General features: G+C 55.1%; 2 protein-coding genes across 9 annotated transcripts in view; one reads left to right on the top strand and one right to left on the bottom strand.

Moving 5' to 3' along the window:
- The first annotated feature begins 249 nt into the window (after positions 1–249).
- On the top strand, positions 250–12,328 carry DPF1 (double PHD fingers 1). Of its 5 annotated transcripts, none has more exons than XM_063110479.1 (12): positions 250–281; positions 5,697–5,857; positions 5,932–6,039; positions 7,556–7,683; positions 8,140–8,229; positions 8,608–8,686; positions 8,882–9,013; positions 9,923–9,973; positions 10,061–10,180; positions 11,356–11,468; positions 11,971–12,052; positions 12,201–12,328. In XM_063110479.1, the coding sequence occupies exons 1-12, from the start codon at positions 250–252 to the stop codon at positions 12,269–12,271; spliced, it is 1,167 nt and encodes a 388-aa protein (XP_062966549.1). In that variant the 3' UTR covers positions 12,272–12,328. The 5 variants fall into 5 exon arrangements, with proteins under 5 accessions (XP_062966549.1, XP_062966551.1, XP_062966550.1 ...); XM_063110477.1 differs by lacking the exon at positions 250–281 and adding an exon at positions 4,278–4,306; XM_063110476.1 differs by lacking the exon at positions 250–281 and adding an exon at positions 4,278–4,306 and having other exon boundaries at positions 11,941–12,052.
- Positions 12,329–16,725: 4,397 nt separating this feature from the next.
- The window catches only part of SIPA1L3 (signal induced proliferation associated 1 like 3), a 230,366-nt gene continuing 222,333 nt past the window's right edge, over positions 16,726–24,758 (bottom strand). For 2 of the 4 annotated variants that reach the window (XM_063110753.1, XM_063110754.1), the window contains exons 20-22: positions 21,646–21,781; positions 19,633–19,714; positions 16,726–18,168 (exon numbers count right to left, since the gene is read on the bottom strand). In XM_063110753.1, coding sequence (XP_062966823.1) covers positions 18,025–18,168; positions 19,633–19,714; positions 21,646–21,781 — 362 coding nt within the window. In that variant the 3' untranslated portion in view covers positions 16,726–18,024. Of the gene's footprint in view, positions 18,169–19,632; positions 19,715–21,032; positions 21,166–21,645; positions 21,782–24,758 lie in introns of those variants that run through there. The other 2 variants (XR_010024615.1, XM_063110755.1) reach the window with 2 other exon arrangements.

Raw genomic sequence — 24,758 nt, 5'->3', positions numbered from 1 at the left:
GTGTAGTCCGGCCAGGGGCGCCCTCCGGCGCCGCCGCGCGCCCCTAGACTCCACGTCCCGTCGTGCGCCGGGAGGCGCGGGGATTGGCTGGGCCCCGCCCCCGGCCCGCCCCGCTCCGCTCGCGCCGCAGCCCCAAGAATGAATGAAATCGTAGCGCGCTGGGCGGCAGAGCGGGCGGCGCAGGCCGGGCTGGGCCCGCGCGCGGCGGCAACGGCGCCCCGGGCTGGAGGCGGCCCAGCCGAGCGGGCCATGGCTACCGCCATTCAGAACCCGCTCAAGTCGTGAGTGTCCCCGCCGCCCCCGCCCCCTGCCCGGACCCCCACTCTCCCCAGGAGCCCTTCCCCCGCCCTCCCTGGGGCTGAGGAGGGGACCCAGCTCGCAGGTGGTAGTTGAATGGGGGCCCCAGCGCGCGCCCCCGCCCCTGGGGGCCCGCCACCCCCTGTCGCAGCCTGGGGTTGGAGGCGGGAGCCCCTCCGGGGTCGCGGGGGCGCCTCTTCTTTGTCGCTGTCAGTGAAGGAATGTGGCGCGGGCTGGGGGTGGCGGAAGCCGCTTCCCCACCCAGAGTGGGGGTAGGGGCTCCCCTCTCCTCCTCCTCCATCTCTGCTCCTCAGTGTCTCTGGGGCTGTCGGGCCTGCCCCGGCACCTCGGTCCCCAGGGTCTCCACCACCCTCCTGCCCCTCATCAAGGCACCTTTCTCTGTTTCCCCCTTTCTCCTCCCGGGGTCTCCAGGACCTCGAAGCCCCGACACCACGGTCCGCTTGCACCGAGGCACCCTCGGTCTCCCGCCCGTACACATCTGACGGGAGCACCTCCTACCCGCTCGGGGACCGGGCGCCTCAGGAGGGGGTGCTGGAGCGCCCTCGGTCTCCGGGGACTCCCTGCCTTTCTCCCTGTCCGCGTCCCTCCTCCGAGCCTTAGCTTCCTCCTGGGCCCAGTGTCTGGAAACCCAGACGCCGGGGTCCGCGCCCGGCCCTCGTCGTCCCTTGCTCTCTCCACCTCTCTCCACCTCTCTCTGTCGCTCCCTCTTCGGGATCCCGGACTCCCGGGTCCCGGCGCTCCCCGCCCCCCTTTCCCAGGTGGTGACAGCGGGCTCCGAGTGACAGGCGCACGGCCACTCCCGCCCTCCCTCCCCTCCCCCCACTCCCGGGCCTGGTGGAGGAGGCGGAGGGCGAACGCAGCGGCGCTGCACAAAGGGGCCGGGGCGACCTCCCCTAATCTCCCTCCAACCCCGTGCGCGGGCCGCCTTGACCTTGAACGTCTAGTGCTGGGGGGTGGGGCAGTGCCCCCCCGCCCCATCCACCCACCCAGGAGAAGGGCTGTGCCTGGTTGCCGGACCAAAGGCCCCCAGTGGCTTCTGGTTTCTGCTGGGGGGTGGCGTGGGAGTTGGGAGAGGAAGGTGTGTGGGGGCTGGGACTTACGGGCACCACCTACACGTGTCGCTTTGCCATGAACACAGGGCAGGGAGGGGGTGTATGGGGCCGGGGTCAGTGTGAGGTGGTGTGTGATGGTGACCCCCTTCTGCTTCCCTCTCACCCTGAGTCGCACACAGACAGATGTCTCTCCCGTAAGGGCCACCCTAGGTTGGTGTGCAGGCCCCTCACTCCACCCTGGCTCAGAGCCCTGGAGGAAGTACGGTGCAGCCCCGTGCAGGGGCTGGAGGCAGACAGATTGGTGTGGGAGGACCTGTGCCCCTCTTTGCTCTCACCTTCCCAGGGGCCTGCGGGGGTGAGGTTGGCACTCACTTGCTCCTGAAATAACGTGAGAGTCAAATCCCCCTGGGAGTGGGAGGCTGGAGAGTGCAGCCTTCAGGAATTCTGACTGTCTGGATTCAACCCCCAGCTTGAATTTCCCCCTCTGAGCCTCGGTTTTACCATCTGTGAATTGGGAAGCACAACAGCTCTTATTACTCATGGCACTGTTGTGAGGCTTGAATAAGGTGGTCTTTGTAAAGCGTTTAGTACAGAGCCTGACCCCAACTGAACGTAGTGATTAGTAATAGTAGTATCGATACTTATTTCCCAATATTGATTTGTATTGTGGGTCAGCTCCCACATAGGGCACTGGGGGTTGGGGATAGGGGTCTGGGCAGGGGAGAGGTCTGGGGGATCAAGTGTGTAGAAGAGTGTGTGAGGGAGGGGGTCTGTGAAGGGTACTAGGGGTAAGGAAAGGGAGGGAGAGCTCTCTGGAACTGTCAGCCTGGGTCTGTGGGTTCAAGTCCTGCTGGAGAACAAGGGCCCCTGGGGAGGTGATCAAATGTCTACACTCAGGCTCCACTTGATCAAACTGATGCGCAGGTTCTGGGGTGGGGCTGGAGTGAGCAGGTGTGTCTGCGGCTAGAGGTGTGGGGAGCAAGTGTAATAGGGTCTGTGAGGATGGAGGGAAGTGAGAGAGGAAGGTGGCAAAGGCACCCTCTAAGCTGAGCTGTGGGTCTGGGGGGCAGGGCTTACCATGGGTGAGGTACAGGGTGGTCACTATAGGGGACTGGAGGCCAGAGTGAATGTGGGGATGCCAGCGTCTCTCACTTAATCCCCTTGACACCACTCTGGGCCAAATGTGAATCGGAGACCTGCCTCCCCATGTCAGGGGATGGTGGGGGTCAGGTCAAAGCCTTACCTGGCTTAGATGGGGGAGAGTTTGTGGAAGGCGTCTAAAACTAGAGAGGTGTGTGTGTGTAGAAGTGACCATGAGTGAGGAAGGCCTTGAGTGGGTTTCTCTCACGGGGGTATGGGGGGCCAAGTGACAAACAGGGGAAGGCTAGCATGCTTCTTCTGTCTGCTGGAGGGCCCTCTGGTGGAGGAGGGAGTCTGTGGGCGTATTAATTCATGCAGCCACTCAAACCAGAATGCTAACTCTGAAGGGAGGAGAGAACCGGTGAGTGTGTGTAACTCAGTGGGTCAGCTCACTCTCTGGGGATCCCTCAAGGTGGAGTCAGTGAGGGTAACAGTGGGAGAGGGAGGTAAGGCCCACTTTGGGATGGACACCTTCAAACAGTGGCGAGGGGCTGAGGGCCTGTGAGATCACCTGCCTGTGCTTCAGATTGCTTTTCTGGAAAACTGGGATAATAAGAGTATCATCCCAGAGAGAACTGTGCCTGGCACATGACGGGTGCTCAGTATATTTATTCATTCAACAAATACAAGGGTATTTCAAAAAGTTCACAGAAAAAGAGAAATGAAAGGTGATACTAATCTTTCCGTGAACTTTTTTTCTTTTTTTTAAAGATGACCGGTAAGGGGATCTCAACCCTTGGCTTGGTGTTGTCAGCACCACGCTCAGCCAGTGAGCAAACCGGCCATCCCTATATGGGATCCGAACCCGTGGCCTTGGTGTTATCAGCACCGCACTCTCCCGAGTCAGCCGCAGGGCGGTCCTTTCCGTGAACTTTTTGAAATGTCCCTGTACCTCGTATTTCTTGAGAGTCTACTGTATGCAGGCATTATTCTTTCTAATAAAGGTTAGCTATCACCATTTTACATCTTAGTACATATCAGATCCTCTTTGTGGAATACATGAATTGATTGAGCACCGGCCAGGTTCCTTTTAAAACACTTTACCCAGATTTACTCATTTAGTCCTCACAACAATCCAGTGAGGCATCATCCTCATTTTACAGATGAGGAAACAGAAGCCCAGAGAGGTCAAGGCGTTTGCTCAAGGTCACATGGCCGCAAGTGGCAGAGCTAGGATTCGAACCCAGAAGGGGTGGCTGCGGCTCCTGAGCAGCACTGCTGCTGTCAGGCCTGCGGAAGGAGTTGGGCAGGGCGGGGCGACGGTGAGAGTGTCTGCGGGGAGAGACAGTCCCGAGCCGGACACGACGGGGTTCTCCGGAGCTAAGGACTGGGGCGGGGCGGGGTGCGAGCGCGGGCACGTCGGTGAGAAGTCTGTGCGGGCCCCGCGGGCTGCTTCTGAGTCTCCTGGTAATGAAGTGTGTGCGCGCAGCCGCAGGAGTCCGCGAGGTGTGACAGTGGGCGTGTGCGGGGGCTGTGAGTAGACGCGTGAGTGCGCGTGTAAAGTGCCACGTGTGGGTGCGTGCGAGCCCAGGGCCGCCCTCCGCACTCCGCCCACCCACGTCCCCGCGGGGTCCGGCGGGCCCCCCAGTGGCCCGGGACTACCACTCCCAGCATGTCCCGGGCGGGCCCGCCCCGCTGCCGTGATTGGCTGCGGCCCGCGTGCTCCCGCCCCCCGGGAATGAATGGATGGGCGGCCTCAGCGCCCGCCCGACCGCTGGGAGGACCGACCCGGCGGGGACCTGCTGGGGGCAGGACCCGGGGAGCAAGATGGCCACGGTCATCCCCGGCCCCCTGAGGTGGCGCGGGCCGGCGGGCGGCGGGGGAGGGCGCGCGGGCGGGTCCGCGCAGGCATGTGTGCGTGTGTGGCGGCGGGGGGTGGGGCCGAGGGGGCGTCTGGGGGGCTGTCACCGTGTGCGGGGCCGCGCGGGGGTGCGAGCGTGTGCGACTGGGGGTCTGTGGCGAGGATGGTGCCCAGCGCGCTGCTCCTGGAGAGGGGGAGGGCGTGGAGCGATTCCGGATCCTTTTCGGGGAAGGGGGTCATCGTCCCTGTCCCACGACCCCCGAATTTGGGAGAGGGTGAAATGGCCTGGGGAGGCAGGGGGCCGTGGTAAACTCGAGCGAAGTCCACACTACCTTTGTGTTGGGATGTGGAGTGCGTTTGTCACTTCTGGTTTTGGTTTTTTGTTTTTGGGATGTCTGGATATGTGTATGGTTTCTTTTATTCTGTAGTGGATATCTTTGGATATTTGGGTCTTTGAGTGTGTGTACGTGTCCTCTGGAACTGTGCATCGTTTGTCTGTGTTCCCTGTCTTTAGATATGCGGGTATGTGTGGATTTGTGTGTAAACTTTTGTGTGAATACGTGTGGATTTGACTGTTTCCATGTTTTATGTATGTGTCTCTGTGTGTTTGGAGATGTGATATTTTAGATGTAGGTTTCCATGTTGTGTGTCTTTGTAAATGTGTGTGCACCTGTGTGAATCGTGTGATTCATTTGTATTGTGTGCCTGTATATTTTGTGTGTGATTTGTGTTGTTTATTTGGATATATGTGTAAGTGCATATGTGGGTAGTTTGTTTCTATAGTTTCTGTCTTTGGACATTTGTGTATCTGTGGGTGTCTTTGGATGCATGAATGCGTGTGTATGTGAGTGTGGTGTGATTTGGTTCCCTGTTGTGTCTTTGTGTGGGTGATTTGTTTATGTTGTGTGTCTTTGGATATGTGGTGTGTATTTGTGCAGGGATAGTTATGTGACCTGTGCGTTTCTACACTATGTAACTTTGAACATTTGTGTTTTTCAGTAGATATTTGTGTGTGTGCACGTGTGAGATTTGTCTGTTTCTTTGTGAGTATTGGGATATGTCTCTTTGTGTGTGAATTCCATTTGCCTGGGTGTGATCTGTTTCTGTCATGTGTTTGGATGTGTTCTCGGTGTGTTTTTGTCTTTCTATATTATGTGTATCTACTCCTTAGCCTGAGGTCCGAGTCCCAGGTTGGGGGCCCCTGGGCCCTATCCCCTCCCCCGACCCTGGGTCCCGGAGGAGCAGGAGGGGAGCGGTGAGGTTGGAGGGGCGGCCCCACCTGTCCTGGACCCCAGGCCGGCGGGCGAGCTGGGGGAGGGGCGCTGGGCGACCGGGCGCGATGGCCCTTGCTGACAGCCGCCCGCGCGGTCGCCCGCCCCTCGCAGCCTAGGCGAGGACTTCTACCGCGAGGCCATCGAGCACTGCCGCAGCTACAACGCGCGCCTGTGCGCCGAGCGCAGCCTGCGCCTGCCGTTCCTCGACTCGCAGACCGGCGTGGCCCAGAACAACTGCTACATCTGGATGGAGAAGACGCACCGCGGGCCTGGTACCCGCCGGCAGCGCGGGGAGGGGCGGGGCCGCGGCTTCAGCGCCGCCTCCTCACTGCCGTCGTCTCTGCAGGTTTGGCCCCGGGACAGATCTACACCTATCCCGCCCGCTGTTGGAGGAAGAAGCGGAGACTCAACATCCTGGAGGACCCCAGACTCCGGCCCTGCGAGTACAAGATCGGTGAGTGGAGCTGCGTCCCTGTGCCTGCCCTGGCCCCATCCATGCCCCCAGCAAACGCTGGTAAGTGTGTGTCTGAGCATCGCCTTTATCTTCCTTCTTGCCAGCGTCTGAAAGGCTGGCACACTGTGTGCCTGCCCATGTGTGTCTTAGGTGTGTATTCCAGAGACTCTGGTTTTCTCTGAGCCACTGAGCTTCCGACTGTATCTCCTCCTGCGTGGGCTCAGGCACCCAGGTGTATTGGAGGACATAGTGGTATCTATTAGGTGTGTCTAGGTGTATTGGGTCTCCGACCATATCTCCTCCTCCGTGAGCTGGGATGTATCAGAGTGGCTGGTTGTAGTTCTGTGGGTGCCTGACAGTGTCCAACTCTTTATCTCCCTGTGTGTGTCTGGATGTGTCAGAATGTCTTGTTGTGACTCTTTCCATTTGCAGCTGAGTGTTTGTGTCTCCTTCCAGGTGTTCCCAAGTGTATTAGAAGGTTACTTTCTTCTTGCGTTTGTCTGGGTATATCAGGGCATCTGGCTGTCTCTTCCTGTGAGGGTCCAGATGCTTTGGAGTATCTGGGAGAATCTCTTCCCATTAGTGTCTGGTGTACTGGGTGTATTTCAGCACGTGTGTGCTGGTCCATCAAAGTGCCTGGACTTATCACTTCTTGAATATGTCCAGGAATATCAGTCACTGGCTGTTTATCTTCCCCTATCCAGGTGTATCCATGGGTCTGTATGTATCCAGGAGTAGGAGAGTGCCCACCTGGCTGTGTCCTTCCTGCGTGTCTGACTGCTTCATACGTACCGAGGGACTGTCTGTATCTCTCGTGTGTGTGTGCATGTCCCTGGGTGCACCTGTATCTCTCCTATACGGTCCAGGTGTATCGTAGGGTCTGGCTATGTCTTCCCATGTGGGTCTAGGTATATGTGCTGGTCTAATGGTCTCTTTCTGAGTGTCTCTGGGGGTATCCAAGGGTCCGGATAAGTCTCCCCATGTGTCCAGGTGTACCAAGGGTCTGGCTGTGTCTCTTCTGTGTGTCTAGGATCTGAGAGTCGGGTTATGTCTCTTCCTTTGTGTATCTATTTCAGATGACCTGTCTGTATCTCCCCTGTGTATGTTCATATGTACCCCATTTGAGTGTCTATGTCTATCCATATTTGTCTGGGTGTACCTGAGGGTCTGGATGGGGTCTCCCCCATGTGGATCTAGGTATCTATAAGAATCTGTGTCTCCCCTGTAGGTCTGAGTGTGTCTGGTGGTCTGTGTCTTTCTCCAAGGATTTCTGGGTGTATCCAAGGTTCTGGCCATGTCTCCTAAGCGTGTCCGAGTGGATCTGAGGCGTGGCTGTGTCTTCCCCAGGGGCTGGGCGTCCTTTCCAGTGTGTGTGGTTAAATTCTTGTGTCTGTGGCTAGTTGAATGCGAGAAAGTCTCTTCCCTCCCACAAAGAATGTGGTCCCCCCTCCTGGAAGTCTGAGGAGTCCTTTAGGGACAACTTCCCCACTTGACTCCCCCATGGCCCTGTCCCCAGACTGTGAGGCACCCCTGAAGAAGGAGGGCGGCCTCCCGGAAGGGCCGGTCCTCGAGGCTCTACTGTGTGCTGAGACAGGGGAGAAGAAGATTGAGCTGAAGGAGGAGGAGACCATTATGGACTGTCAGGTAGGGCTTCCCCCAGGGCACTGCAGCTGCAAGTCCTCCTCTCACCCCTGCTGCCTGCCGGGCACATCATGTTCCTGCTGTAAAACCTCCTCTTAGGGCCAGCCAGTGGCTCACTCGGGAGAGTGTGGTGCTGGTAACACCAAGGCCATGGGTTCGGATCCCCATATAGGAATGGCCGGTTCGCTCACTTGGGAGAGCGTGGTGCTGACAACACCAAGTCAAGGGTTAAGATCCCCTTACTGGTCATCTTTAAATAAATAAACAAATAAATAATAAAACCTCCTCTGGCTCCCTACCCTAGGGCCTTTGGGCATCCCAAATCTCTATCCTCTCAGATCTCCTCTCTTTTTAGAAGACCTCCTGACTTGCCCTCCCACCCCTAATCTCAGTTCTGCCCAGAACCAGATCAGTGCCCCCTGCTTTCTTGACCTCAATCTCCCTTCTCCTGGTGCCCAGAAACAGCAGTTGCTAGAGTTTCCGCATGATCTCGAGGTGGAAGACTTGGAGGATGACATTCCCAGGAGGAAGAACAGGGCCAAAGGAAAGGTATCACCCCAAAGCTTCTCATCCCCACTCCCCTTAATGACAGATCCAATTTATTGAGCATCACAATGGTCAGACCCTGCCACAAGTTTGACCTCATTCAATCCCCAGAGCAGTCCGAAGGGGTAGGGTATTTTATACCCGTTTTCCAGATGAGGAAACTGAGGCTCACACAGATAAAGCCATTTGCAAAACAGAGATTACAGAGTGGATTAGAACTATCTTCAGACCAGTACTTCAGATGAGGAAACTGAACATCAGAGAGGTTCAAGGCCCCACAGCTAGGAAGTTTGCACAGCTGCAATTTGACTTTCAAGCTCACATGATGAAAATTTTCTGTTTCCCACTTATTTGGCCCCTCGATCCTGACTCTTTTCCCAGGCATATGGCATCGGGGGTCTCCGGAAACGTCAAGACACCGCTTCCCTGGAGGACCGAGACAAGCCGTATGTCTGTGATAGTGAGTCCTTCTGAAGAAGGGGAAAGAGAGTGGGGCTCAGAGACCTCTCCCCGTGTGGTCCCCTCCCTTCTGTTCTGGCCCCGGGTTGGGGGCGCTCAGGTGTCTGGCAGAGGGGGAGACGTGATCCTGGAGGCCAGGGTGGAGGCGGCCTGGGCTGCAAGGGGCTGACCCGGCCTCCCGCCCCTCGCTCTCCAGTCTGTGGGAAACGGTATAAGAACCGGCCGGGCCTCAGCTACCACTACACCCACACCCACCTGGCCGAGGAGGAGGGCGAGGAGAACCCCGAACGCCACGCCCTGCCCTTCCACCGGAAAAACAACCATAAACGTGAGCAGGCAGGCCAGGGGGGCCGAGGGCCCTGGGAGGGGGGCCTGAGGAGCCTGGTGGGGGTGGGGGACATGTTAGATATTTCTGGAAAACCTCCAGCTCAGCGTTCCCTCCCCCCACCGACTGTGGGGATGCTGGCTCCGGGGTTGCCACGGCAACCAACCATCTCTCTGTCTCTCTCTCTCTCTCTCACCCCCCCACCCCCTCCTTGCTCCTGGCCAGGCGTAATATTTCTGGGTCTGATTTATTGTTTCAATTAGAGCTGGGGGGCGCTGATAGAAGACTCCCCTCCCTCCCTGCCTCCTTTTCTCCCTTCTCTGCTAAGCTTTGGCCAAGGGGCAGGTTCTGTGGCCCAGGAGCCCATGGCGTCCGCCCGTGCCAATCCCATGCCAACCCTGACGGCTGAGGGATGGGGGAAGGGGGTGGCTCAGCCTGTGGAGAAACTGTTTTCCCAACCATCTTGGGAGGGAGAGGGCGAGTCTCTTCATCCCATGCCCACCACACACCCTGGCACCTCCGTGTTCAGAATTTTTCTTCTGGATGTTTCCGTACCAGACCTTGGCCACTGGTATCTACTGAATTTTTATCCAGTCAGGGCTTAGTTAGGGTGGCTGGCTGGTAGACATGTATATGAGAAGGGAGGCAGGGGGCCCTTCCTAAAGCTGTATTTTCCACATTTTACCCAATAGAGGACATATCAGTTGCCTCAAAGAGTTGGGGGTCCTGCTGAGAATTATTTGCGCCCCCGTCCCTAACTCGCTTTTGCTACTGGCCACAGTTGGAGGTAGTTACTCTCTCTCCCCACCTCGCCCATGCCTAGACAGAGGGGTCCACCCCTGGGGCTGAGGCTGGGGGCGGGGTGGAGCCTTGCCTGTGGTGAGAGCCCCTCTCTCTGTCCCCCACCCCTAGAGTTTTACAAAGAATTGGCCTGGGTCCCTGAGGCACAAAGGAAACACACAGGTAGGGATGCCTCCCTCCGCTCCTATTCTGCAACAATCTTTGGGTGCCCCTGCCTGCTCCGTGCCAATGCTGCCTGCTGTCTTTCAGCCAAGAAGGCACCTGATGGCACTGTCATCCCCAATGGCTACTGTGACTTCTGCCTGGGCGGCTCCAAGAAGACAGGGTGTCCTGAGGACCTCATCTCCTGTGCAGACTGTGGGCGATCAGGTGACACCCCCCATCTGAGATTTCTGGAGGCCGTGTGGAGATGACATCCAGGATCTGCCTGGCGGATGGGAGGCAGGGGAGTGAGGACTGTGGGAACCCAGAGCACGACAGGAGCACCGTGCATGGCCAGAGTCAGAGGAGCGACTCAACTGCTAAGGATTGTGGGAAACTGAGTGGGGTCAGTGAGGCTTTGGGGATATTGGAATGTGGTTGTCAAGGCATTATGGCTAGTGGCATGTGCTTACCATGGCATGGAGAGTAGTGAGAGAAGGTGCCAAGGCATGTTGTGGGTCGTGGACTGTGAAATGTGAATAGTGGATTACTGCTGCCTGGGTACTGTGGGGAAAAGGATGTGCTTGATGAAGAATTGCAGTTAATAGAATGTGGTTTCCCATGGTGGACTTGTGGGTAATAGGCTGTGGTTGCCTCAGCACAGTGGGTAATGATTGTGGTTGGGATAGTATCATGGGTAGTGAAATATGGTTATCATGGCAATTTGGCATAATGGAATGGAGTTGTTATGGCACTGGGGTAGTGGGTGCAGGTGTTGGGCACCGTGGGTAGTGGCTGTGTCAGATACTGTGGATGGTGGCTGCGGGTGTCTGCAGCAGGGTAGCGGAATGACTAATAGGTTGGCATTGCACAGTACTGTCAGTAACAGTTTGATCGCTGGGGCATCATGTGCAGTGGGCTTTAGTTCCCTGAAACCAAGGTGTAAGCACCCGTTGAAGAAAGTAGTTGCCATGGCAGCATGGCTGGGAGAATGTGGTTGCCACGTTCCTGTGGTTAACAGACGTGGTTGGCCATTCTGCAGTGGGTAATGGAATGTGGCTGTCTCAGCACAGTGGTTAACAGAATGTGGTTGCCACGGTGTTGTGGGTGGTAGAAAGTGGTTGCCACAGCACTGTGGTAATGGAATGCGGTTGCCATGGTATTCTGGGGAGCAGAGTGTGGTTGCCATGGCGGCCGGGCAGGAGACTGAGGTGGCCCCGGTGCAGCAGCTTGCCATGTGGTTGCTGGGCACCTTGGCCAGGCACGGGAGTCAGGCTGTGGACCACAGAAGCTCATCCCAGCCTTAGGAGCCAGGGGTGGGGATGAGCCACTTCTTCCCCAGGGGTCAGTACACACCAGGGGTGTGATGACCCCTAACCACATCCCTGCCCCTTGGCCCGCAGGACACCCCTCGTGTTTACAGTTCACGGTGAACATGACGGCAGCTGTGAGGACCTACCGCTGGCAGTGCATCGAGTGCAAGTCCTGCAGCCTGTGTGGCACCTCAGAGAACGACGTGAGTGCCTCCCCCAGGACATGCTCTAGCTGCCCTTGCCACCCGACACCTCCACCTTTGCCAGTCGAGCCTAAAGTCTTTCCCTGAGCCCTGCCCCGGAGAGCACGGTAACATGCATATTATTATTGCTAGTGTCCATTAAATGAGCCCAGCACTTTATACTCGTCATCTCTCTGACTAGGAAAAGGGTAGAGCTGGGATCTGAACCCACGCCCTTTGCTTCCAGAGCTGGCATCAAATCATCTTAGTATCATTTAAAGCATTCCAGATTCTTATACAACCCAGACTACAAATTGCAAACTGACAGACCTCAGGGGTGTTTCTGCTTGGCTAAGCAGTGTTCTACAAAGATTCCATAAGGAAAAGACCTTCTTGGAATCCTCTCCTCTTGGAAGGGACCACCTCCCCCAGCCCTTTTGACCTGGCCCCTGCCCCAGCCCCCCACCCCGGTTTCTGGTGCCCGTGCCCCCAGGGTGCCAGCTGGGCGGGTCTCACCCCCCAGGACCAGCTGCTGTTTTGTGATGACTGCGATCGGGGTTACCACATGTATTGCCTGAGTCCTCCCATGGCAGAGCCCCCAGAAGGTAAGAGAAGAGGTGGGCATAGATGCGGGTGGGAGGAATGGAAAGTTGTCTTCCTGTTGGTAAAGAGCATGTCTTCTGAATGGGAAGGGGTTGGGGCAAACCTCCCCACTCCAGGGCTTCACTCACTGTCCTCTGGCTGCCCCTGCAGGGAGCTGGAGTTGTCACCTCTGCCTTCGGCATCTGAAAGAAAAAGCCTCTGCCTACATCACCCTCACCTAGGCCTGGCTCTGCCTCACCTGGACCTTGAGGGTGCTGCTTGCCAACCTGCCTGAGCTCCTCCACACTCGCCCCACCCTTAATGCCCCACAGTGGTAGGGGGAGGGGGAAGGCAGAGAGGGGGCAGGGCCACCCTTCCCCTCTGTGCAAGTGGAATGGTTGCCCTGTGGGTTGGGGGGGCCCAGCAGTGCCCCTCCCCCGCCCTCCCTCCTTCCTATCCCTTGGCAAATGGGCACCAGGGGCTTCTACTCCCCTCAAAGCCATACCCCGCCTCTTGGCGGGCATGGGGGGTGGTGGATGCCAGCCAGGGGCATGGACAGAGCCTTTTTCTAAAGAAAAAGACAAAAAGTTAAAAAAAAAAAAAAGAAATTAATATATACAAAGAGTCCTATAAGGCCTGGCCGGGTGGAGGGGGCACTGCTGAGAGCATCCACTGGGCACCAGTCCACGCCAGCTTCCCGCCTCGCACCCCTCCCCCAGTTTCTGGAGTCGCAGCCGTCCTGCCTCCCCACCCAGGCTGGGCACCATTCCCCCTTGTGCCCAGGGTGGCTGGGCATGGTGTCCACCCCTCTTCCCCTCTGGTGCCCACCGTGGATACTGCATGATGTGAACTATGGTTTTGAACTCTGCTCCTGCCCCCCACTTTCCACAGCCCCACCCCGTGCCCACCCCCCTGCTGGCAGTGGCTGCCAGTGGGGCGAGGCGGGCCCCTGCCCAGCGCCTGCTGGGATGAGAAGCACAGACTCTGCAAGGAACTCGTTTTTTCCTCCTCTCCCGCCCTCTTCCCCACCCGGCCAGGCCGGGCTGCCCCCCGCCACCCTCGCTGGCCATTTTGGGGGTAGCGAGGGGGCGTGGTTGTTTCTTGTGGTTGTGTGTGTTTGTTGTTCGGGTTTTAAAAAAGGGAAATTGAGACTGCAAGTGGGGGAGGTGGTGGGTTTGGGGCATCTCCCCCAATCCAGGAGTGCCCCCCCCTTGTAAACAAGTCTCCTTTATTGCCTGCCTCTGCTGTGAATTAACTTGTTCTGTGTATTAAACTGGGCCTGACCCCTCTGCCCACAACTGCGTCGTTCTCCAGCCTGGTTTGGGGCATCACCAAGAAGGGGAGAGGGGGCCTCTTTGGGGGAGAAGCGAAGCAACTGAGTTGGCCCCTACCTCCATCCACCTCCTCCCCTCGTACCCTGACTCTCTGGCTTTGTCCCAGCTCCTCCCGCCTAGCCGGAAAGGAGAGGGGGGATGGGGTGTAGGGGCTCCCGCCCAGCCAGCTGTGGTTGCCCTGGCAACGGGCTGCTGCAGCTGCAGCGGGAGGCGGCGAGGAGGGAGGCGGGCGCTGGGGACTGGGGGAAGGGAAGGGGTGGAGAGAGGAAGACGGCCGGGCCCTCCCGGGCTAGGGAGGGGAGCAAGGATGTCAGGAGGTGTCATCCCAGGCCTGGACATCACCTGGGGCTCCCTGACCTAGATACTGAGCAAAGAGCAGTGGGGAAGGGGCGAAGAAGATAGAAGTTAGGGGAGGACAGGAGGAAATACACTAGATACAGGGAGAACCAGGACACAGAGACACCGCAGGAGAGAATGAGATTATGAGCGTCACAAATTTATTGAGAGAATCAAAGTCAGAGTAGGAGAGATCAGAAAAGAGAGAAGCAGATGAGGAGGAGCCCAGGAATCGCAGGGGGAAGAGGGCCGGGAGAGAGGAAGGGCACAGAGAGACTGAGATGTAGTAGGGAGAAGAAACAACAGTAACAAAACTAACGAGCACATTGGGAGAGCTGGAGGAAGTAGACAGTGATCTGGAGAGAAGCAGAAGAGCTGCTCGGCGGGGGAGGCAGAAAAGCAGGAAACATAAATTAGGGGAGAGAGAGGGGCGGCACGTTGGGAAGAGAGAGAGAGAGACAGCGCTAGGATCCGGGGACACAGGCAAAGTCCCAGAACAGCAGTGAGCTGAGGAGACAGACTTCGGCGGGGGGATGGACACACAGGATTTAGGGAAACAATCATCTGTAGAGGGCCAGAGGTACGAAGGGATTTGGAGAGTGGGTGAGCAGAGAGGCTGACGTGGGGGCAGGCAGAGGCGAGGCTGGGGGAGGGCCCAGCGGAGGCACAGGAGGCAGGAAGCTGGGGAAGACGTGGAGGGGCCCAGCGGCGCGGCTGCGGCGCGACCCGGGGCTGGCGTGCGCCTGAGGGGTGCGGGGTGCGGGACGCGGCGGGTGTGTCTCACAGGCGCCAGGAGAGGGTGTGACAACAGCTCGTCCCGTGGTATCCCGCCCCTCCACCCGCATTGGTGGGGGCTGGGCAGCGCGGCTTGAGGATGGGGCCTCCAGGAGGGTGGAAACGGAGCGTGTCTGGAGAACTCCAGAATTCTTAGGCGAGGTGGGATGGCTGGTTCTCCTCTGGATGTAATCCCCACGCCTTTTGAAAAAGATATTTGGACGGGGAGAGGGGCGGGCCTGAGTCAGAGAATCATGGGGTTTGAGCTCAGAGGTGGAAAACTCATGACAGGTAAATGGGTGAGGAGGGTCGGAAAGTCCCTGCCACTTGGCCAGCCTATCGAAAGAGGTTGGGGGCCGACCCCGTGGCACACTCGGGAGAGTGCGGCGCTGGGAGCGCAGCAGTGCTCCCACCGTGGGTTCGGATCCTATATAAGGATGGCCGGTGCGCTCACTGGCTGAGCGCGGTACGGCCGGTCACAAAAAGACAAAAAAAAAAAGAAAGAGGTTGGGCTGCTGCTCAGATCGACGCGGAGCTGGGTCTAGACTTCCCACAAGGGGCCAGGCCTTGGGATTTTCACATGGAATTTCCCGATTTGGGATCAGTTTGACCCTGATTCCCAGACAAACTTCAAGTGTTCACCGGGCCAGATGCAGACCTGGGGCCACGAGTTTATGTTCCTTCCACAGCTAGAAGAACCCCGGAAGGCCTGACCCATGGCTGGCGGTCACGGGGGTGTGTGTCAGCACCCTTCTGCAACACCTGATGCCCTCAGGGCCTGCACTAGGCTGAGAGGTGGAGAAGGGAGGCCCGTGCTGTGCTTCCCCCTGGCCGGGAAGCAGGGGCTGCTTTCTACCCCAAACTACCCACTAGCCGACTGGCAGAGGGAGGTCTAGTCCCACTCATACAGAATGAAGTGCAGAAATGTCCCAAATGCAGCCACAGTGGCCAGTGCTGGGAGGGGTGTGGCCTGGGGTTCCTTGTGAGTTTTGCTGCAAAGGAAACCCAACTTTCTTTATGGGCAATCTCCAGATTTTTAAAAGTTGGCCACTATTTCTAAAACCAACACAACTCCGTGGGCCAGGTCTGGCTTTCAAGCCTCTAGTATGTGACTTCTGAGGTAGAATCGTACTCTTTTTTTAACTTAAAGACATTTTACATTCTGAGTGATGTATTTGTCCTTCGGTTTTCAAGGAAAAGAAGTTTGCAAGGCTGCTGTCCCCTGGTTCTTAGGGAAGTGTGTAGAGTGATCATGTGTTTGTGTGTGTGTGTGGGTGTGTATGGGTGGGTGGTGATGGGTGTCTGGGACAAGGGGACAGGAGGAGGGGGGCTGACATTGGACCACACCCTCGTCAGTGACTCCAGGCAGCTGCCCAGCTAGTCAACACACAAGCCATTTCTATGAAACATTTAATTCCTTTGAAACCTCCGGAAACATGCCAGAAAATCTCAAGACAGGGATGGAAAAAAAAAAAGACAAAGAATAATAAAAATCCAAATGAAACAAATCAACATATGAAAAAAAAACCTCTGCTGCTATCTTCAGCCATCAGATAGAATACCAACCTTACTTAAATTAAACAGATTTGTTTTGCAGAAATCCTTTAAAAATAACAGAAAACAAAACCAAAAATCATAATTTACACTTGTCAATGTACATGATTAGGTCCCCGAAATGATTCGAATGATCTGAAGATATGAGGAGACAACTAAAAAAAAAAAAAAAGGTTCCAGGTTAGGGTCTGAGGGCAGGAGTGGGGTGGGGGACAGGAGAACCCCCCAGAAAAGGGAATCAGGGAAGGAGAGACGTCACAGTAGCTGGCCAGGGCTGAGGACGGCTGCTGAGCAGGCTCGGCCCCCGCGGTGCCCGCCTCACACCCCCAGTGCAGGGAGAGGAGGTGGCGGGGCTGAGGTTTTCTTCTCAGGGCTGCGGGGCTGCTGGGGGGTGGGTGGGCAGAGGCCCGTCGCAGGGAGACACCATGAGCACTCTCTTCTCTCACCCCCACCCATCCAGCCTGGCACCTCCCTGAGTGCCTGCGCCTTATACAGTCCCCAGAGCCCCCTTCCCTGGGGTGCCTGACCCCAAAGAGAGGCAGCGGGATCACTGGACAAGGGCTGGGTTGCCTGGCTCTGAGCACTGAGTGCATTGCTCTGAGCCAGGCCCAAAACGCCAACTCCTCCCTTTCTGGTGCCTCCTAAAAAGGGAAGCTGCCTGCCCGCCCACCCTGACTGCCCCTCTGAGCCCTCCCACTGACCCCGGCCCATGGGACACGTCTCAATCCTCAGCTTGAGGATGGGGGATTCCACAGACTGTGGCCATACAGACTTGTTCTGGCGCAACTCTACATGAAAAAATAAATATATATATATATATTTTGTTTTTAAAGAAGGAAAAAAAAACTGTTTCCTGGGTGAACAGCATAGTACCACACCAGCTTGACTGCCTGGCGAGCTGCCCCTTATTGCCTTTAGAGAACCAGTGTCTCTTGGGGTTCGCACGGCGATGTGCTCCCCAGGGAGCACAGTGAGGGTGTCGCCACCGCTGGGGACCTGCAAGATGGGCTGGGAGACTTGCAAAGGAAAAGAAAACCAGATGAGGAGATGAAGGCTGTTTCTCTCCAGCCCTGTCCTGAGGGCTCTGGAGCTGCTGGTCAGGGCTAGGTCGTGCTGGGGAAGGGGGCGGGGGAGGGGCTGCTGTGGCAGCTCTACCGCTGGGGCCGGGCCAGGTCAGGAGGAAGGGCCTGTGGGCCCCAGGCCCAGGTGCTGTGGCCTCTGATGAGAGAGGAACTGATAGAAAAAGATTGTATAAACTGTCCTGATTGTAGAAATAGAGTTTCTCTCTCAAAGAAGTTGACTCTGGATGCTGGGATTTACTCTCTCTATCCTGGGGCCCCTAAGAAAATAATTTAAACTCTTAAGAAAGTGCTCCTGACTGCTTTGTGGAAAGAGGGGGATGAGAGGGGATGATGTTGGTATTTTTTGGAGCTAGCACGCTAAGGACCTGGGAGCCCTCACCTCCCTGGGGCGTGGGGGAAGAAAGGGCTGGTTTCACACTGTATTTTTCATGCAGGGGGATTGGCCCTGAAAGCCACGTTGTTGTTGAATGTGGTGAAGAAACCTGGTTTGTGAATCCTGTTGCTGTGAGGTTTAGAGACTGACTCCTTCTTCCCCTTCCTACAGCTTCTGATGGCCAGATGGGGACAGCAGGGGACCCCAGGGGCAGTGTGGGCATGGCTCAGCTCACAGACACCACAGATGGGTGGCTTGGAGGGAGGCCTGAGACCATGTTGGCCTCTGGGGCTTGAGGACCGTGAACAGACTCTGGCTCAGCTCTGGTGAGGGCTCCCTCAGGTCCCACTCCCATCCCTGGGCTTCTGAGTCCACGGGGAAGGCTGCGGGGCAGTTGGTGCCAGGGCACTGGCTCAATTATCTTGGTCACACCTGCAACCAAGAGCCGAGCAGAGGGACAGAGAGCAGCAGCCCACAGCCTGCCTGCAAGGAAGGAGCGAGGGGCTGGGGCTGAGGGATGGCAGGTGCGGTGACCTCCCCGCTCAGAGTTCCTTCTTCTCCCTGCAGAAGATCTCAGCAAACTTGCGCAGCTGCTCGCTGGCGGCCTGCGACTCCTCCTGCAGCCGCTGGTTGTTCTGCCGCAGGCTGGCCACCTCTGACTGCAGCACCACCTTGTCCTGCTTTTCCTGTGTGGCGGGAGGGCTAGGCATCAGGTGGGTGGGCTCGGGCACTCCAGGGAGCGCTCAGAACAGCGAATGGCTCCCTGGGCCTGAAGCCTTGGCTCGGCAGTGGTTAGAGCTGGACTGCTAAGGTCAGCCTGCGGGGGTTCAAATCCCAGCTTTGCTTCTTGACAGTTGAGTAACCTTGGGTGAGTCACTTTATCTCTCTGGTCCCCAGTTCCCTCAACTCTAAAGGGGAGGTTGAGGTTTTTCGGAGGCCACATATGTAGAGCTCTTAGAACACAGCCTGACCTACTGTGATTACCTCATCCCACCTTCACAGCCACCCAGGGACTTGGGGACTCTTGTTATCCTTGTTTTCCTGAAGAGCCAAGCCTCATACAGCAAGTGGGAAGCTGGGATGTGGACGCAGGACTGCCGGGGCGGGCTCCCCTGACTCTTCTGAGACGCCCTTCCAGGATGATGTAACATCCTAGGGCAGCGGCTTGTCCAAGGTTAAGCAGTGGGGTAGGGATTTGAACCTGGGCGCCTGTGATCTCTGTGCTTGAGGATCACACATACACTCCGCTGCCCTTTTGCCTTTTATCCCAAAGTACATAAACAACAAATAAGTCTCCTCCACCCTCATTTCTCCTCCTTCTTCACACCGTAGAGATAAATACAATGAACAATTTGGAATGTCGCCTTCTAGATATCCCTCTCAAACTCAAGTTTACTAAGCATTTTTTAAAAAGTTTGGTGATGTCCTAGGAAGCAATTCTATAGCTTGCTTTGTTTTTTACTTGTTAGTGGACTTTGTTTACATGTTAGTAAATATACAGATTTCTTATTATTTTAGTTGGCTGCAGACTATTCCGTCACATGGGTGTCCTATGATTTCTATAACCATTTTCCTGTTGATGGACAGCTGCATCAGCTTTTTTTTTTTTTTTTTTTTTTTTTAAAGATGACTGGTAAGGGGATCTTAACCCTTGACTTGGTGTTGTCAGCACCACGCTCAACCAGTGAGCTAACTGGCCATCTCTATATAGGGATCTGAACCTGTGGCCTTGGTGTTATCAGCACTGCACTTTCCCGAGTGAGCCATGGGCCAGCCCCAGCTCTGATTTTTTATTGCCAACAGTGCAGCAATGAATATCCTTGCTCACAGATCTTTTTGTACTCATACTGGGAATTCTCACAAATTCCCACAAGTGGAACTTCTGGGTCAACAAGGTGCACAACTACACTTTTGATAAACATTGCACAGTTGCCCTCCAAAAAGGGTGCACCAATTTACTCTCCCTCCAAGAGTGTATGAGAGTTTCTCTGTGTGCTTACTAGCCTTTGGTGTTATCACTTTGTACTCTTTACTCATGACTACATCCAGAAGAGTAGGAGTGCGGGTGGGGACAGGTGCTGAGTGGCCTCGCCACCCCTCTGAGGGCCTCGGAAGTGGGATGGGGAGGCGGGTGCCACACGAGGCCTTACCTTCTGGAGGTCCGTGTGCAGCTGTTTCAGCATCACCTCTAACTGGTACACTTTGCCTGTCAGATCCAGGGGTGGCTCCTCGCTGGAAAGATAGGGGACAAGGTCAGGCCCGAGGCCCAACAGCCCCTAGGAAGAACTCTTGGGAGTTCTCACACCAGCTGGGAGGAGTACAGGATACGGGCCCCTCTCATCCCTGACAGTCTAGTGATTTCTTTGCTGGAGGCCTGAGAGGTGCGTCGAGGAGGAGCTCGGAGAGGAAGCTGGAAGCCAGCCCTCTTCCCAGCCATGCTCCACCCGCCGAGGGCACATCTTAGGATGTGGGTAGGGGATCATGGGTGCACCAGGCTTGCTGAAGGCTGGAGATAGGCCCACCCTGGGGTGTGCATTTCTGCTGAGGATGGGCAACATGCATGACTTTAGGGTATATTTAGGGGCATGATTTTCCAGGTATTCACAGACTATAAAGAACCTGCCCCACCAAAGTCTACTGAGCACCTAGCAGGTCCAGTGCTGTTCCTGGCACAGGAAGGATGTAAGTGAACAGATGGACAGAAGGGCCTGCCCTCATGGACAGGACTTTAACATCAGCACTGACAGTGATGATGACAGTCCTTCCATCACTGAGAGCCCACCTGTGTGAAGTCCTGGGCTACCCGGCTCTAGATCTAACAGAGATCCCCTGCCCACTGTGGCCTTTGAGGGCACCACATCGTTACCCACCTAGGGAAGGAGGGAGCCCAGTCTCAGGCAGGGAACGTCACCCACCCAAGTGCTGGTGCTGGCATTTGAACCCAGGACCCACAGCCTGTATCTTCTCCTCTGTGCAGAGTCTCCCAGCCCCCTCCTGCTTGGAGCGGGGTTTGAAGGTGGATACCGGGCGCTGTGGGTGCACACATTTGGTGGAGGGGTAGGGGAGAGGGGCTGTGGCAGATGAGAAGGGAGGCAGGGTGTCGGCCCTCATGTCTCTCCCACCACTTTCATCCCTCCATAGACCTGAACCTTGGGGACCTGCAGCTGCCAAGGGAGGTGGGAGGAGGGGCCAGTACAGCGGCAAAGGGAATCGAAGAGTGTGCCTGGGGGCCACCGGTCCCGCCACGATCCACGCCCCACCTGTTCCCATCCTCACTACAGCAGCACGCTCTGCGACTGCCTGTTTCTTGTGATCACAGTGGGCCCACATGTTCGGTGGAGGTTGAGTTCTGAAGTCAGTGTGTGAAACAAAAAACATGAACAATCAAAATTATCCTCAAAAAATTGCTTCAACTGCCCATGAAGTATAGTGTGCGGATTGTTGTACACAGAACCCTGCACTGTGAGGTGTGCAGATAGGTGTGAAATGCACTATTTAAATCCCTGTACAGGCAGAACGTGTCGTTTACACTCTTGCTGCCTCTTTTTAATTTTATTTTCTGCTAAGCCAGTGAAGTCAAACATGTCGCACTCTGTGAGAAGCCACATGTGAGATGGCAAACGTGAGATGTCTGGCTCCTTGTCCTCCTCCTCCCCAGGAAGCCTCCCTCCGGGGGACAGGACCTGGCAGGGAAGACAGGACAGGTAAATGCTCGGCGGAAGTCTGCATGATCTAGAAATCCCTAGAAGAGGAGGCCCAGGGGCAGACAGATGAGAGAATGGAGACCGGGAGGGTGAGGCCAAGGGGCAGGGGATGCGCAGATGAGAGACAGAGAGCTGAGAGACTGGGGCACACCAGCGTTTTTCAAGGCTGGAAGTCAAACAATTGTGTGAGTAATGATTAAAGTGTCACTTCCATTGGACCAGGATATGTGTGCGGACAGACCTTGGTCACTGCTGGTCCCCAGTGTATGAACTGGCACAGTGTAACTACTTCAGAGTCTGTTAGGAGAGGGAATTATTTGCTCTACCAGCTCCTGCCAAGGTAGTGGTGGGGGTGACCTTGGCGGTTACCTTTCACTAGGTGTCCCTCTCATTGCACAGACCTGCTACCTATAGGGACACGGGTTGCTGGGCCCCTGGATGTTCCTGCGGAAACCTCACCTCATGGTAGGGGTGGTCCTGGGGGTCGGGGGCCCCCTCTCCAGGCTCAGGTGGCTGTGGACAGGACTGTGTGCAGGTGGAATGTCCGGGCTCAGGGCTGGGTCGTTTAGAGAGAAGAGCGAGACGGCTCTTTGCACTGGAGGGGAGAGAGAGGAGGGGGCTAAGTTCTCTGTGGGTGGGGTCAGCAGGGCTCCTCGCTGATCCCCCATCCAACTGACCATGCCTTTCCCTGCAAACCTCCCACCCAAACCTCCATGACATTTTCAATCACACTTGACTGGTCATACAGGCATTTAGAATGGATTCCTGCCAGAAAATCCAAACAAACAAACAAACAAGAACACAAACAACAAAATCCCACCCTAATTCTGATCAAGCCTCTAAATCCAATTACACAATACAAGGGATATGGAAACAAGTTAGACAGTGTGAGCAAGTAACCGACCAAATTCAGAACCTGGCATGTTCTCAGTATAAATGACCTGGTTTCAACAAATAAGTGATATGAAAAAAGTGGCCAAAGCAGATGGGATTGAAGCTGGGTGATGGGAACATGGAGATTCATTGAACTTTCCACTCAACTTCTGAGAAGGTCTGTAAAATTTCAAAAGCAAAAGGAAAAATGAGACAGAGAATATCATGCCTCTTGAAGCGAGAAATCACATGGGGCTGCCAGTTAAAATGAAGATTCCTGGGTCCCACCCTAGACATGTGACCTGCTCTAGGGGCAGGCCTGAGCCCTCTGCATTTTCAAATGTGACTGGTAAGTTATCTTAATGTAAAGGCAAGAACTGGTGACAATCCCAGTGCCCTCAAATAGTGGCTGGTCTGGTGTGCCTTGAATTCTCGGTCAGAAGATGAAATACCTGGGGGCATTAAAAACAAGGTGTCCATGTGTGCCAAGTGCCATGTGGAGACAGGGCAGCACCAGGAGTGGAGGGGCAAAGCTGAGGGGGCTGTGCAGGCGCCTGCCAGGGCTGAGAGGGCGAGCCCCAGGCCAAGCAGGCTTCCCAGATTCAACTTTTTCCATTTCTCGGCCTGAAGTAAAAACCGCACAGTAAAATCCTGAATATTCTTTGCTTAGAGCCACCCATGGATAACACTTTGCCATATTTACTTTCTCTCTCCTTCCTTATCTGCATGTGTATATTTCTTCCTCTAACCATTTGAGAGTAAACTGCAACATCATGGCACTTTATCTCTGCCCAAAAATAAGGACGCCCTCCTATGTCATCACAACATCACTGTCATACTTGAGAAATTTAACATTTACACAATGTTATGTAATATATAGTCATCTTCAAATTTTCTCCAATTTTCTGAATAATATCCTTTATAGCTGCTTTATTTTTTTCTATCTTGAATTTAATGTTTATTCTCTTTGAAAATTTTTTTTTTTTTTGGTGACTGCGCTCAGCCAGTGAGCGAACCGGCCATCCCTATATAGGATCCGAACCTGAGGCGGGAGCGCCGCTGCACTCCCAGCGCCGCACTCTCCCGAGTGAGCCACGGGCTTGGCCCTGAAAATATTTTTATAGTAACAATTTCAAACATGCCCCAAAGCAGAGAAAATCATGTTATGAGTCCTCAGGAACCCCATCACCAGTTTCAACAATTTTCAACACACAGCCACTCTGGTTTCCCTCCCCCCACCCTTGGACAAGTATGAAAGAATCTGTGGACCACCACAATAATTCGCAAATATTTCTGGGTAGACACTCTGATGCCCTGTTTCTACTAAAAAATTTCCCCACTAGTTCTAAGCAATCATCAGGTAGTATTGCCTACTACAATTATTGTGGCGTTGCTCTAATGATGATTTTCTATTTCCCTCATTCCTTCTAGGTTTATTCACTGGACTCACCCTGTGAGAAAGAGTCTTTGGATTGTCTGTTCACTTATTTTTTACTTATTGTCTATTCACCATTTGTTTAATCACTTATTTACTCATGGGAGCACTGGCTCATGGATATTGATTTTATTCTTTGGGTTATAATCCAATATTATTTTTATTTTGTTGTTCAAATTAAGTTGCTCCAAATTTGGCCATGTTCCCCATGGTTCGCTCTCCAGGTTTGCTCGTATGTCCCTTTTTACGTGTGTCCCGCCCCCCCCCCCCCAGCATTTCCTTACTTTCTGGTACCACAAGATGTACCCACCTCCTTACTTATTTTCTTTTTCTAGAATATTTTAAAGCAAATCACAGACATCTTTATATTTCACTTGTAGAAACTTCACTAAGTATTTCTAGTGAAGAAACATTTTGTTTTGTTTTTTGGCAGCTGGCTGGTAAGGGGATCTGAACCCTTGAACTTGGGTTTTTGTTTTTTTTTTTTAAACAAAACTATGCCATGAAAACACCTACCAAAGTTAAGAATTCCTTTTGAATTACACAGGAAAACCTACATATATCTTCATTAAAAAACAAAACAAAACAAAACAATAAAAACCTTACAATAAGCTGAACCCACCCTGACTTCTATTCTACCGCTGGCCCCTTTCCCCTCCCAGGGAGGTAACTGCTATCACAACGCTGGTGTGTTTCCTTTCAGGCCTTTCTGCTACACTGTCACCTCCCTTCCGCCAACCTTCTGTGGCTCATCTATTAATTTTATAAAGAAGGGAAACGCTCCCGAGGTGACTCTGATGCACGGCCCGGGTGAAGAATCAGTGCCATCAACCAGGCTCCCTAAGCTTTCTGCCATGAGGTGCACATTTCCCAGGAAGGCTGGGGTGAATGGAGTGGCTGTGTTGGGGACAGGGGTCTCTGGCTGTCCCAGCCCTTCCCAGCAGCCATGTCTGGACAGAGCACGATAGTGCCACAGCTGATGGCATCTGGGTCTCCAGAGAGAGGCCTGAGGCCTCGCATCCGCTTCCCACTGGCCCAGAACCAGTCATCCTGGCCCCAGGATGCTTGGAGATCCAGGGGAGAGAGGAGATGGCCCAGCTGCCCCATACCCCTTCCCTGATTCCACCCAGAACCCCCAACCCTTATACTCCTATGGCATAAGGAGCCCTGGGCTGTAGCGCAGACCCTGCCCACTCTTCTGGGGAACCCAGGGAATGAAGACCCTGCAGGCTACTGTGAGACTCCCCTGGGGCCCAAGGTGATG

This window comes from Cynocephalus volans, chromosome 10 (genome assembly GCF_027409185.1).
Source record: "Cynocephalus volans isolate mCynVol1 chromosome 10, mCynVol1.pri, whole genome shotgun sequence".
NCBI lineage: Eukaryota > Metazoa > Chordata > Mammalia > Dermoptera > Cynocephalidae > Cynocephalus > Cynocephalus volans.
Note: the sequence above shows the minus strand (reverse complement) of the source record. Positions and strands in the feature narration are given on the sequence as shown.

What these genes read in the sequence shown, in the direction of transcription:
- DPF1 (XM_063110476.1), top strand. Translation starts at nt 4,278, where the DNA reads ATGGCCACGGTCATCCCCGGCCCCCTGAG. An exon ending in CAAGCCGTATGTCTGTGATA is followed by an intron (nt 8,687 to 8,881) that starts GTGAGTCCTTCT and finishes CTCGCTCTCCAG; the next exon opens with TCTGTGGGAAACGGTATAAG. An exon ending in GGCACAAAGGAAACACACAG is followed by an intron (nt 9,974 to 10,060) that starts GTAGGGATGCCT and finishes GCTGTCTTTCAG; the next exon opens with CCAAGAAGGCACCTGATGGC.